Source organism: Sus scrofa, chromosome 14 (genome assembly GCF_054392235.1).
Source record: "Sus scrofa isolate SSC_HxYL_T2T_F1_AM1 chromosome 14, Sscrofa_HxYL_maternal_Yorkshire_Landrace_v2.0, whole genome shotgun sequence".
NCBI classification, from domain to species: Eukaryota; Metazoa; Chordata; class Mammalia; order Artiodactyla; family Suidae; genus Sus; species Sus scrofa.
Genome location: NC_139396.1, coordinates 157760149 through 157774048, shown reverse-complemented (window position 1 = coordinate 157774048; position 13900 = coordinate 157760149). Strand labels below are relative to the sequence as shown.

At 52.3% G+C, this 13900-nt stretch overlaps 1 protein-coding gene across 50 annotated transcripts in view; it reads left to right on the top strand.

The window, feature by feature from the left end:
• UROS (uroporphyrinogen III synthase) overlaps window positions 1–13900 on the top strand; it is a 29432-nt gene that overhangs the window by 2299 nt on the left and 13233 nt on the right. For 3 of the 50 annotated variants that reach the window (XM_084992701.1, XM_084992692.1, XM_084992697.1), the window contains exons 2-8: window positions 1009–4214; window positions 4999–5070; window positions 5748–5785; window positions 9158–9249; window positions 9423–9506; window positions 11018–11114; window positions 13466–13540. In XM_084992701.1, coding sequence (XP_084848827.1) covers window positions 4168–4214; window positions 4999–5070; window positions 5748–5785; window positions 9158–9249; window positions 9423–9506; window positions 11018–11114; window positions 13466–13540 — 505 coding nt within the window. In that variant the 5' untranslated portion in view covers window positions 1009–4167. 50 annotated transcript variants of the gene reach the window in all.

The window sequence follows — 13900 nt, the reverse complement described above, 5'->3', positions numbered from 1 at the left end:
ACTGGCCCCAGGAAACGTCACAGTCAGAGATGAGCTTGGTGACCCGCTGCCCCAGTCTACCTTTAGCTCAGAATTTATCTTAACGGAGCAGAGAGCTGGCAGCAAGTGTTTAGGAGAATGAACCTAGCTTAACTTCACCTCTGGCAGCCACTTACGGTCTGTGTGACCTTGAGCGGGTTATTCAAACCTTCAGGGCTTTGGTTTCCTCTTTGGTAAAAAAGGAATAATAATTCCTTCCTTGCTGGTTTAAACGAGGATTAAGATCTTACGTGTAAAATGCTTAGCCCTGTAAAGGACACGGGGTGAGCGTTGGATCAAAGGGTGATTTGTCATTATTGCTGATGTTCAGAGCAGCTGGACGTGGTTCAAAAGCGTGGATTTGAGGCCTGGCTCTTTCCTGCCAGCAAAGCGGCCTTAAGCAGGTCAGTTCCCTTTCTCTTTAAAGAAAAGTGGTCCTTCCACCTGCTCCAAAGGTTGCCGAGTAAATCTCAAGGGTTGTTTTCCCACACTGAACAAGTTCTTAGTGAGCCTCTACCATGGGAAAGAAAGTCCCTCGGAGAAGCCAGTGGTGTGGCAGACCCAGCCCATTTTGCAGATGCAGGAATTGAGACCAGGAGAAGAACAGCACAGCTTGGAACCCAGGCCTCAGCCCCTCTAGCACAGGCTTCTTCCACTCCTCCACGCCTCTCTCTTCCTGTTCCCGGCTTCCTCCTGTTGCTGTAATGCAGGTAACAGGTGTCAACTGAGAAAAATAAGTAAATAAAACCCCGCCCACAAAACTGACAATAGGAGAACTGTGCGTTGCTCTGTCGGGGCTTCCTGGGAGCTGTAGCCCGGGAGTCGGCCCCTCAGGTCTCTGCGGAACTGCTCCGAAGAGGCGGGGAAGGTCAGTGTATCTAAGATTTGGGTGCAGGGCGACAGGCAGTCGAGCGCACACCTCTGGAGAAGGTCGCTGCTCGTCATCAGGAGCGAGCGATGTCTCCGTTAAGGATTTTCGTGCTTTTCTAGGTGCGGGAAGAGGCACGATTTGGGCTCATAAGATCTTCTGGAAAAATCTCTCTGAAGTCCTGCTCCAGATCCTCCCTGCGTGCAGAGGGCCTCATCCCTCATCTCCGCGCTGCACTCCCTTCGGGGAGTGCTGGCTGCGGGGCCGGTGACTTCGTCGTGGTAGAGGCAGAGGGCAGGCCACATTCTTTCGTTGGCAGCAGGGCGCTTTCAGCTTGGGCACAAGGTGCAGGGAGAAGGGAGTCGCCGTGATGTTATTTCCACGCTTGCTGCTTCGGTTTGAACGAGGCTGCCTCCCGGAGCTGCGCCAGAGTCCCACCCCCATGTGTTGTCTCACAGATCAGGGGGCTAGAATCTCTCCCCCCTCCTCCCCGCACACTCAGCAGGTGGCTTCCTCGGGCCGCTGGAGGGAGAATCTGCTCCAGGACTGTCTCCCGGCCGCTGCTTGGCTTGTGGAAGCATCACCCCCATCTCTGCCTTCACCTTCACCTCGTGTTTTCCCCGTGTGTGTCTGTGTGCCCACGTTGTCCCCTTTTTATAAGGACACTGGTCATAATGGATGGGGGCCCATTCCAATAACCTCATTGTAACCTGACTGTATCTGCAAAGACCCTATTTCCAAATAAGGTCCCATTCGGAGGCTCTGGGGTTTCAGAGACTTCAACACATACCTTTTAGGTTCAATCCATGACAGAGGCCAAGTCCACCGACTTGCCACTTCCCTGGCTGCCCTTCTTAGCAAGTGACTGGACGACTGGTACTTGAACTTGTTGAACTAGAGTAGTTCTGTGTGACGATGGACGTGGGCCAGAGCGACACGGGCTTCTTCACTTTTTCTCAACCCCTTCTTGGGCCCCCGTCCCTGGAACACTCCAGGCTCTGGTAAATGAAAAGCGTCTTAGCTGGCTTTACCCACCTTCAACACACTCAGCATGAAGCCCATGCTGAACCCGTTTACTTGTTAATCCCAACAGATCTTGTATGGAAAGTGGCTGGAATATACATACTTCACCCTAAATCATCATCTACCCCCAGCTGAAGACAGACTCAGTCAGAGGAGCCCCAGAGCCAGAGGCACGCTTTTTAAGCCCTTTTTCCAAATCCTGGCGGTTTGAGCAGTGCCCTCCCAGCACTGGGCTCACAGTCCTGTGGCTGTCCCTCCTCCCCCAGCAGCCTCACAGTTCCTAGAGGGCAGGCGCTAAGCTCACCTGTCCCTTCCCCCTCACCCAATACCCTGCATCATGAAGAGGAGGCAGCAGCATGGCAGAGCCCCTGTCCTGCTAAGTTGAGGGCCAGCTTTCTGGCCCAGGAGGCCCGCTTGTCCTTCAGAGCTGCTACAGGGTGGATGAGGTAGAGCGAGGTACTCCAGGAACCTGGGCGCTGCCCAAGTGCCGTGCTCTTTGCTCCCCAAGTGCCTCGCGTGGCATTCTTCCCTGACTGGCCAGTAATCATAACTCCCTTCTCAGCGCCTGCCCCGGCTCTGGGGCCTCTCATGTGTGCAGGTGCAATAGGGGGACGTCTCTGGAGCTGTTTTTGACTGCACTGCCTCCCTGGCCGGTCTCGGACTTATTTCTCCTGCACTTCTTGCTAGCAGTACTCTCACCTGCAGTTACTGTCCCTATATTCTATATCCGCTTTATTCTGCATCTTACTCTGTTATGACCTGAATTATGCCCCCCCCCGAAATCCCTGTATCGAAGCCCTAACCCCCAGTGTAACTATGTTTGGATGTAGGGCCTTTAAAGAGGTAACAAAGATTAAATGAGGTCCTTAGAGGTTATCATACTAAGTGAAATAAGTCAGAAAGACAGATACCGTATGATGTCACTTATGTGTGGAATCTAAAATATGACACAAATGAACTTATCTATGAACCAGAAACAGACTCACAGACAAGCAGAGTAGGATTGTGGTTGCCGGGGGCGGGGGATGGATGGATGGGGAGTTGGGGATTAGCAGGGGCAAACTCGGACGACTATGATGGATAAAGGACAAGGCCCTGCTGTCTAGCGCAGGGCATGGTGTTCAGTATCCAGTAATAGACCATAACGGAAAAGAATACGAAAAAGAACGATAATTTTTAAAAGATATAATGAGGTCCGAAGGGGGGTGGGCTAATCCTATGGGACTGGTGACCTTAGAAGAAGAGGAAGAGACTCCAGGGGTCTCTCTCTGCGTAAGCACAGAGGAAAGGCCACATGAGCACGCAGCAAGAAGGCAGCCGTCTGCAAGCCAGGAAGAGAGGCCTCAGCAGGAACCCCCCCTCCTGGCACCCGGCCTCCAGAACTGTGAGAAGATAAATGCCTGTGGGTTAGGCCCCTGCCTAGTCAGTGGTGTTCTGAGACACAGCCCACTCCATCTCTTTTCCTTCGTGCTGGGATCCCCTCTGCCCTGCACCCAACTTGACCTGACATGGCTTGAGTGCTTTAGGGCTCTGTCCTGGGCCCCTCTTTTTTTCTATCCATAATCTCACCTGGTCCCAGGACCTTAAATGCCACCTGTACACTGAGGACTCTCTGTCCTTTTAATTTCATACCCTCCCTGAGCACCAGTCTCCCGCCTGCTTTCTCCATTGGGATGTCGGATCCCGGTACCCTTCAACTTTGTTTGAGCACCGTGGCACACCTGGTAAATGATAATAGTCCTACAGCACCTTCCGTAGATAGAAGAGGATTTACAGTTTACAGCTAGAGGGAGTTGGCCCTGGCAGGTGGGCGTGGAGGGGATGGGAGCGTGGTTCTGGCTGCCCTGGGCCCTACCCAGGTGTCCCCAGGGCTGAGAGGCTCAAGACCCCAGGCACACCTGTGAGCCCACTGCCGGTGCTCCCAGGGGCTGGGGCGCACTGGGGGGGAAGAGGTGTGCTCAGGTGGCGTCTGTCCCAAATGGACCTCGTCCTACCCTCTTTCTCCACGTGCTGACACAGTGCTCCCGTCCTGCCACTTGGGGTCCTCGTGATGCCTTTTTCTCTCTACCCTGCGTCCGGTCCAAGTGGATGCTGTGGGCCACACCTCCGGAACACATCGCGTGGCACTCACTCCCCACATCAACCACCCTCCTGGTCCAGACCCTTCTCACCGCTCGCCTAGACTGCTCATCGCCTCCCCACTTCCTTCTACCTTCATCTTTTCCCCGCACACCTGCAAGTGGTCTTGTTAGACTAACATGTCAGACCTGTGCTCAGAACCCTCTCGTGTATCGTGTCTCCCCAGGTAATCGGCAGTCCTTTCCACGGCCTGCATGGCCCCACCTGCTCCCCCCCTTGGCGCTCCCTGCACCCTGGCCCCACTGGCCAACTGCCATTCTCTTTCTCAGACCTGCCAAACACTTGGTGCGTGCCCCCCACATTTCTCAGACCGGAATGAGTCTCCTCATTTCAAGTCCTGCATTTTTTCCATTGTGTCAAGCTGTATAAGGCATTTGTGAGCATCCGTAGCCATTATAAGGAATGACCCCATGATTCACTGCCCCAAATGGGAGACTTTGGAGAGTACATCTGGGCGCTGTCAACAGAGCAGAGCGACCGCTGTCTGTTGGGACAGCCTCAGACTGAGCTATGTGGTCACCTGTATGATCAGGCCACCAAGATGGCCGTGCTCTTGCTCTCTGCACATCCCTGCTCGGCCAGACCCTGCCTCCCCCTGACCCTACTCACCTGAGCAAGCTCCCTCCTAATCGCAGAGCCGAATCAGTAAATGCCTATGTACTGGCCCCTGGCGCCAGCTAGTGATCTCTCTAATCTGTAGATCAGAACTACCTCCGCTATGCTAGTTTATCAAAGGGGCCGATGGGGGCGGCCCCTCTGCTGGTTTCCCTGGCAACCCATGGGCCAACCTGCAAAGAAAGCACTTGCACTTTCTTTCTGCCTCTCTGTCTTCCCAAACACTCCGTGTGCAAAGCGCAGGAGAGGCTGAAGCCTGAGGGGTAAGAGGACAGCAACTGATAGCTGTTGCTTCTCCCCGTAACTGGTCACTTCCTTCTTCCCCTGGGAACGAGGACTGCTGCCGTGTCCTGCCCGCAATCTGCTGCACGTGCTGGGGTGTCGCTTCAGGACCTTGCTTCAGACACGTAAGCTCCCCCATCTGTCACACACCAGGCTCTTTCTTTGGTCTTGAGGCCTTCGGGGTGCCAGGGGCGGTCTCTGTCACCCGGTGCCTGGGCCTTTGCTGTGGACCCTTAGGCTCTGCAGGACCTTTTGGGAGCCACCCCCCGCCCCCACTGCCCTTTGAGAAGGTGTCTATAGGCCTTTCTCTGAGCCTTCAGACTCTGCCCTGGGCTGGACATGCCCACTAGTGTGGTGACTGGTACCCGTCAATTATCAGGGTGGGGGGGGTGGGATCAATTCTCTCAACTCTTCCAACTTTACATTTTAAATTACTAAGAACAGTGCTAACGTGTCCCCATGACTTTCACACTGGACTCTTCATCTCTTTCTCCGCGAACTCGATCGAGCAGAGCCCTGACAAAGGATCATCCGCAGCGTCCGCTTAATTTTACGCCAGAGATACAACGAGCAACAGCAGAGGAGGGTGAGGGTGGTAGTTCGATTGTAGTTGTCAAGTCTGCAGCCCGTCTCGTGGAATTCCTTAAAGTTATCACCCAGAAGGCGTCGGTTCTGTTCCCTGAGAGAACCACAGAGTAGCGCCCAGAAGAAATACTTGCTCTGTTTGTAGAGGGTGGATTGCTTTGCATTATTAAACTAAGCACTCTGCACTTTCTTTCTGCCTCTCTGTCTTCCCAAACAGTCGGTGTGCAAAGCGCAGGAGAAGCTGCAGCCTGAGGGGTAAGAGCACAGCAAGCAGTGGGGCTGCCACCCACCCCTGAGCCCCCGCCCTGCCTCTTATCGGATGAGTTTTGGGGACTTCAGATGAATTTTGTCCCCTGAATGCCTTAGTCTCCTCATCCATAAAATGGAATAAACCTCAGAACTTATTTTTTTTAAAAATTAAGGGCCACATGTGCAGCATATGGAAGTTCCCGGGCTGGGGGTTGAATTGGAGCTGTGTCTGTGACCTACACCACACTCACGGCAGCGCCAGAGCTCTTGACAACTGAGCAAGGCCAGGGATTGAACCCATATCCTCATGGTTACTAGTTGGGTTCATTACCCCTGAGCCACAATGCAGGTAAAGCTTCTAGAACAGTCTCTGGCGTGTAAGGGCTCATAACTGGGTAGCTGTCATTGTCATCTCCCCTGAGTCACCCAGTGACCTTGGTAGGGCAGACGTTCTTCTCACTTAACCAATGAGAAAACAAGATCGTGTCATGGACAATAGAGCTGAGACCAGAACCCGGTCCCTGGGCCCTTAGTCCTGTGCTGCTGTCATTCAGAGCGCAGCTCAGATTTCAGGTTCCCCTTCGTAGAGGGTAACCGGCCCCCGAGTCACCTGATGGCACGAGGTGATGCTTGACCTCCTCTGGCAGGCGATGCCCACCCGTTTCCCTGAGGGGGATCCCAGGCCTCCCTGCCTGAGCCCGCTGTGCAGAGGCTCCTGTGCAAGACTGGCTCCCGGTGTGTGAAAGCAGTATGAACAGATCCTTTGGAAACTTGGGGATCTGCCTCCTGGAGCCTGGGACCACGGCAGGGACGTGGCCGGCCGAGTGGGGTCTGTGGCCCCAGGATGCCTGCTTCACGGCATTTTGCTCCCACTTTGTAACCCCCACACTAGCCGCCTGCTATATGTGCCCCGGAAGGAGTGATGCTTAGCAGAAAACGCCAAGTTTTACCTGCCACCCAGTGACGAATCAGGCTCCTGGAACCCCCACGTTGGCAGGTGTATCAGCCAGGGTTCAACAGAGAAGCAAAACAGGAGGGGGTACAATCAGGGGACCCACTGTGAGGAATGGCCCCGTGCAGCCCTGGGGATGGGCAGGGCAGGTCTGTGCCCACAGTGCAAGCCAACAGGAGGGGCAGGCTCGGGTGGGAGCGGTGGCCGTGGCCACAGGCGGAGTCTCTTCTTCCTCAGGGGAGTCGGGCCTCCCCAGCTACCCCGGGCCCGCTCTTGCTGAAAGCCAGCTGATGACAGACCTTGTCACAGCTCCCCCGTACCTGCCCAGCAGCCCCTCGCTTGGCATTTGCGAATAAACGGGGAAAACAGCCGCCCCGAGGTGACACAGAAGAGGGACCATCGCTAGAGGTCCCCGGTGGCCTAGTGGTTAAGGACGTTGCGTTGTCCGTGCTGTGGTGTGGGTTCGATCCCTGGCCTAGGACTTCCGCCTGCTGCGGGCCTGGCCAAATAAAAAGAAAAAGAAGGACCATGACCGAAAGGGAGATTTTTAATGTCTCCGGAAAACACATTCTGAGTAAGTCCAGGAAGTGATGGAAATGGCGCTCCTGCCCCTTCCCCAGACTCCCACTCTCCCGCTCACAGCTTGGAAGCGGCGGTAATTGAACTTGGTTTCATAATTATTATTTGTTCAGCCAGCTTTGGTTGCTTAGATACCAAGCAGTTCACTGGGAACCAGATTTTTCTAAGATCTGCCATAGATATTATAATGTTCCAGAAATATGCTCCGTGGTAATTTATAAGTAATGGTTGCCCGAGACAACACATTTCTGCTCCACACCGAATGCCCTGTTTGACTATGATGACCCCCCGAGTAATGTTTATTAGGTGACTAACTGGTGGTGTAATGCTGCTTCTGGGGTATAATCTGGGTTTCCAGCAGAGCTGATTCTGTAGGTCTTCAGCAGCATTTGTTTTGAGACTTTGGGGAGGGTTATAATGTGCTCCCCCCCCCAGCACAAAAGATAGCTAATGTTAATTGTAAACAGTTTTGGGGTAATACAGGAAGAGGAAGAGAAGAAAACAGTCACCCTACCCTGCCGTCAAAGATGTTCTTTCATATATAAAATCTAAAATCCCACTACTTATATGCAGTTCTGAAGGCTGCTTTTATACACTTCACATTATTTTGTGATGAAATAATCCATGTAATTGCTTATGAATATTTTAATGATTTCATATGACTATACTGTGATTTATTTAGCCACTCTCTCATTGTTGGATATTAACGTTGTTTCTAATTATTTGCAGTAAGAATACCAGGGGCATTCCCATTGTGGCTCAGGGGTTAACGAACCCAACTAGCATCCATGAGGATGCAAGTTCGATCCCGGTCTCGCTCAATGGGTTAAGGATCCAACATTGTCATGAGCTGTGGTGTAGGTCGAAGACGTGGCTTGGATCCCACATTGCTATGTCTCTGGCTTAGGCCCTAGCCTGGGAACCTCCGTATGCTGAAAGTGCGGCCCTAAAAGACAAAAAAAAAGAATACCAGGATACAAACTTGCAACTGGGAGATAAATATGTTCTGGGGATCTAGGGCACCAGAGCCCACGGTACTGCGTTACAAACTTCAGGGTTGCTAGGAGACTAGATCTTAATTGCTCTCACCACGAAGAGGAAATGACAGCTATGTGGGGGGGTAGAGGTTAGCTGGCGCTACAGCGGTAATTATATTGCAGTATATAAATATATCAAGCCGCACTGCCCGCCTTAAACTTACGCAGTGTTACAGGTCAATTGTAAAGTTTTAAAAATCTACCAGCGGGAACAGCCTCACGGTCCTCTTCGTACACACGTTCGTGAGTTTGGCCTTACAATTGACTCCTAGAAATTATGGGAAGAAAGGATATGAACCACCTAAGCCTTTTGATATATATCAACAAACTGTTTTCCAGGTTGTTAGACAACTTTTGAAAGATTAGGTCATGAATACTCGACCACGTTTGCAAAACATCATTTGAGAAAGAGAGGAGATGATGATATTATTTCCTAAGGAGCTTATGAGCAACCGAGTGTGTTTATCTTGAAATGGGAGTACTTACTTATTTCCCTAAAATATCAGATAGCCATTTCTCTGCTGCTTATTGATACAACCCAGAATTGGCATCACCTGTCCCCTGTGAGCCTTAAATATCCGAGTGCTATCAAGTGCCTTGCCGAGTGCTATCAAGTGCCAGCATGCTGTCCCTTGGCCTTATCGGTGACCAGGTCTTCAGAAGGAACAAACCACTCATGCTAAGTCATCGTGTGCAAGGGACGGCCCATCAGCCAGCGGCTGATTACCTGCTCCGAAGCGCCGTCCGGCAGACACTGCTTGGGAGGAGTCTTTGCCGGCTGATGACGATGCGTTTCCCGCTCTGTCCCAGTGCCCTATAAGGACGGCCCAGCAACAATGAAGGTCCTTTTACTGAAAGACCCTAAGGAGGACGACGACCGCGGCCAGGACCCCTACATCAGGGTAAGTGCCTGCGGCTCCTGGTCCCTCCTGGTCCCGGGAAGCACAGTGCCGCCTTGTTAAGGAGCCAGGGGAGAGCCCCGAGGAATGGACCCCAAATAAGCTGCAAAATGGGACCTTTTCCTTAATTTCCAGTCAGCCCTGGCCAACTCAGAACTGTATTCCTTCGTTTGCAGGAATTAGGACTGTATGGGCTTGAAGCCACTTTGATCCCTGTTCTGTCCTTTGAGTTTCTGTCTCTTCCCAGTTTCTCGGAGAAGGTAAGGTTGGTCCGTGTCTGAGTGCCATTGGTTTGGAATGAGACCCCTTTGGTTTCTGTAGGATCCTTGCCCACCCGAGCTTGCTTCCCAGCCCCCATTTCACTACTGAACTTAAAACAAGGACAGCACCAGCCGCAGCCCCTCCAGTAAGCCCCCAGCCCCCACCCTGACCCTGACCTGGAGGCGGGGCCTGTGAGGAGGAGGCTCAGGAGAGCCTGCGCTGCTCCCGCCACACTGGGACCCTTCACCGTCGTCTCATTCGGTCCACACCCCAGCCTCAGCAAAGCTGCCAAGTGAACAGGTGCTCTCTCCCAGGTTGGGCAGCTTGGCTGATGAGCAGATATAAGAGGGAGAGTTGGAGCTGCTGCCAGGCATTGGGCTGGTAGCCGTGGGGGGAGACGGTCCCAGGAAAGCCTTCTGAATGTTTTTGATTAAAGATTCAGTGCCCAGCGGCCACCAGCAACCTGCACCCCGTCACTGGGCACCTCGCTGGGGCTCTGTGTGGACACGTGGGCCAAGGAGCTGTGGTGGCTTCGTGGGACTGTGCCCAGCCCTGCCCACTGGGCCCCCCTGGGTGCTGTGAGCCCCAGGCCCACCCCTCGTGTTCTGCACATCAAAACCCACCTGTCACTCTCTCTGGAAAGCCTCTCTCTCTGTTTCCTCTCTTTGATTTGAGCTGCATGTTGAATTATTCATCAATTTACTGGACCAGCTTTGCTTTGGCATCTTTATGTTCCGTACCCTGAGTTTGCATGATGGGAGAATCCACCCTGGCAAGCTCTTCCATCAGCAGCTTTAATGGGAAACTGGAGCTCATCACTGGAGGTCATTGCTAGGACCTCACTGTCAGAAAAAGGCCCGAGTCTGTACCACCAGCCACCTGGCTTTCCTGCACTCCCTCTGTGAAGCTCCTCTACGCAGCGGGAGAGCGCGGGCTCGAGTCCTGGCTCTGCCGCTCACCACGGCTCCTTCCTCATCCCCTCAAAGCCTCTGGGTCCTGATCTGCGTGATGCAAACACGTCCACCCATCGCACAGATGCAGGACTATGTGTAAAACAGCCCAGTGCCCGCCTCGGAATACACGTTCAGTAGATCCTATCACCATTTTTATCCTTGAAAACCAGGGCTTCAGCGTGGATAGCGCTCCTTGAATATTCCAGTTTTATTACAGATGCAGGTCAGGTCTCCTGTCCTGCCTGCACCCCAGCGAAGCCCAGGGTGAGTCACATTACCCCCTCTGCTCCACTGCACGTGCCACCCTGCATTGCATTGGCGTGTTTTTCCCTGAGACTGTGAACCGCTTGAGGGAAATACTGTGCATTCACATCTTAAAAGGCCTGGAACAGTCCAGGCACATAGTAAGCTCTCATGTTTCGAATGAATGGATGGGTGGATGGATGGATGGATGGATAAAATTAGTTTGCCTACTACTCTTGTGAAGCGTTTAGAATTCTGGGAGATGTGGAACTTGGCCAGCACATAAAATGCCTTTGCTGTTGTCTGGTGTGCAGCTGTCTCATCCTGAAGGTTACGGGGGCCTCATTTTTACCAGCCCCAGAGCAGTGGAAGCGGTGAAGCTATGTTTGGAGAAGGCCAATAAAACTGAAGGTAAGGGCGAGTCTGCTGTGAATCCACTTGGACTTTCCTTTACTCTCATTTCTCCCGTTGGTGATCCAGGAGTCCAGAAATAGCTGGGCTTCAGGCTTGAACAGGTGCAGTGACTTTTAGCTCAAGAAGCAGGTGCCAAATGACTTCGTGTTTGTGTCCCCTTTGGAGGGAACAGAAGATGAAATTCCTTCTTAAGCGGTTTCTTGGTGTCCCACGCAGAATGGCATCTAACCTGTTAGCTCCTGATGGGAGGGAGCTCTTCGTGGTGCCCTGTCACAGAGGAGCCAGAGGCAGTGCTGCCTCCCGAAGACCCAGCCAGATGCTGCCGAGAGGGGTCTGAATATCCACCTGCCAGGTGGTTGTAGCTCCCCTCACGCTGTATCAGCATCGCTCTCTTTCCTCCGAGGATGGGGAGACTCAGCAGGACATGAGAGCACGGCCTGAGCCGGCCGGGCACTTGATGATGTAATGCCCTCTCAGAGCCTCTTCCTGCCTCCTTCCCGCTCCATCAGAGCCTGGCTTTTTTTTTTTTTTTTTTTTTTTTGCTTTTTAGGGCCACACCCATGGCATATGGATGTTCCCAGGCTAGGGGTCTAATTGGAGCTACAGCTGGCGGCCTACACCACAGCCACAGCAATCGGGATCCAAGCCGCATCTTCGACCTACACCACAGCTCACAGCAACACCAGATCCTTAACCCATGGAGCAAGGCCAGGGATCAAACCCTCAACCTCACGGTTCCTAGTTGGATTTGTTTCCGCTGCACCACGACGGGAACTCCCAGAGCCTGGCTTTTTAGACGGGCAGCAAGCTTCGTCTGTTCTATCAAACAACTTTGAGCTAACATTTATAGAGTGCCTGCTGGATACTAGTTCTGTGTTAACTTTATACCCAGGATCTCGTCTAGTCCTAGACCAGCCAGAGGCACACCTCCCATGGCCCCCATCTGCAGATAAGACAGCTGACGCCTGGGAGGGTCAGCACTGGTCAAAGGCCATGGAACCAGTCAGGCCAGACCAGCAACGAAGGGTCTGAGCCGTGTCTGCGACCTACACCACAGCTCACGGCAACACCGGGTCCTTAACCCATTGAGTGAAGCCAGGGATCGAAGCCACATCCTCGTGGATACTAATGGGGTTCATAACCCGCTGAGCCACAGCAGGAACTCCCCAATCCCAGTTATCTCGCTGGGGAAACAGACAGGTGGGTTCGCTGACTTGCCAGGAACAAACTCAGGTCAGAGGGCAGAGCTGGCTCGGAAGTCTGGCTTTCTGATTCCATCTCAGCCTTGCTCCAGCCAGTGTGAGCTGTGAGGCTTAGAGAATGGTTGGTTCACATGCTCTAGATAATTTTTAAATAAGTAGTATTTACATTTGTGGAGTAGGAAAAGAAAGAAGGGGAAACTCAATCCTTTATAGGTATTTAGAAGGCCATTTCCAGAGTTCTCGCTGTGGTGCAGTGGCTGAAGGACCTGACTGCAAGAGCTTGGGTCGCTGTGGAGGTGCAGGCTTGATGCCCAGCCTGGCACAGTGGGTTCAAGGATCTGGCATTGCTGCAGCTGCGGCTTGGATTCGATCCCTGGCCCAGGGAACTTCATATGCTGTGGGCGCGGCCATAAAATTTTTTTTAAAAAAGGGAATTTCCCCTCGGAATGTAAAGCATGGAGTAACACTTGAATTTAAGGGAAAGTTGTGTTCATCCTCAGATTTGAGGAAAGAGCTGGTTTTTCTTTCCCTCCTCAAAGGATGTCGAAGGCCCCGTGGCCTCGTCACACGTTCACCCAGTCCATCTTCTCTTGGTAGTTCTTTCATCCGTGTTTAAGGATGTCCTTTCTTCTCTGTTAGATCGCGTTTGTTTATGAACCTGAAAGTATTTCTCTCTACTTTGACCTAGTGGATGAACCCGCCTTCTCATCCGAAATGATGGTTTCTTGACGGCTTTCAGATTTACCTCCCAAATAGACCCAGTCCTGTCGCTTTATTAGACATTTTCGTTGCCTCTGTTTCATGACTGGTGATATTTTCTTTAAAAGTGTAGATTTTTACATTTTAATATCACATGCAAATTAGTGCTTCAAGTTGTCTGTTTTCTAAGGTACACATTAAAAATGCTGCTATGGAAATGATTTGCTGTTTCAAGTCTGGGATGCCAAAACATTTGTCCAAGCCGTGTTTAAAAATTTGGAGAAGGTGAACGGTATGAAATGGATTTTGTTTGGAGACGTTCTTGATATCTGCTTATTAACAGTTTGCCTTGCTCACAGGGTTTTTAGGAGGAACAAACAGCCTTGGGCAGCAGTCTAAATGGCCACTTTGGTATTTGCAACTCACACAGAATTTCATGTTTTGCAGCCTGGGAAACGTCTCTGAAAGAAAAATGGAATTCGAAGTCAGTGTATGTGGTGGGAAATGCTACTGCTTCTCTAGGTAAGTAGTCGAGGTACGACTCCAACCCCAGAGCGTGACTGTGGTGTTGTGATTCTAATGAGAAGTAGACGCGTTTGGGCTTCATCTCTGTTCCTGGCACAGACCTCCTAAAACCCTTGGAATTCCCTAGGTGTTAGGAAAGATAAAGCTGGAGTTCCTGTCACAGCTCAGCAGAAACGAATCCAACTAGAAACCATGAGGTTGCGGGCTCGATCCGTGGCCTCACTTGGTGGCTTAAGGATCTGGCGCAGTTGCCTTAAGCGGTGGTGTGGGTCGCGGATGCTGCTCAGCTGCTCGGATCCTGAGTTGCTGTGGCTGTGGTGTAGGCTGGCAGCTGTAGTCCGATGGGACCCCTGGCCT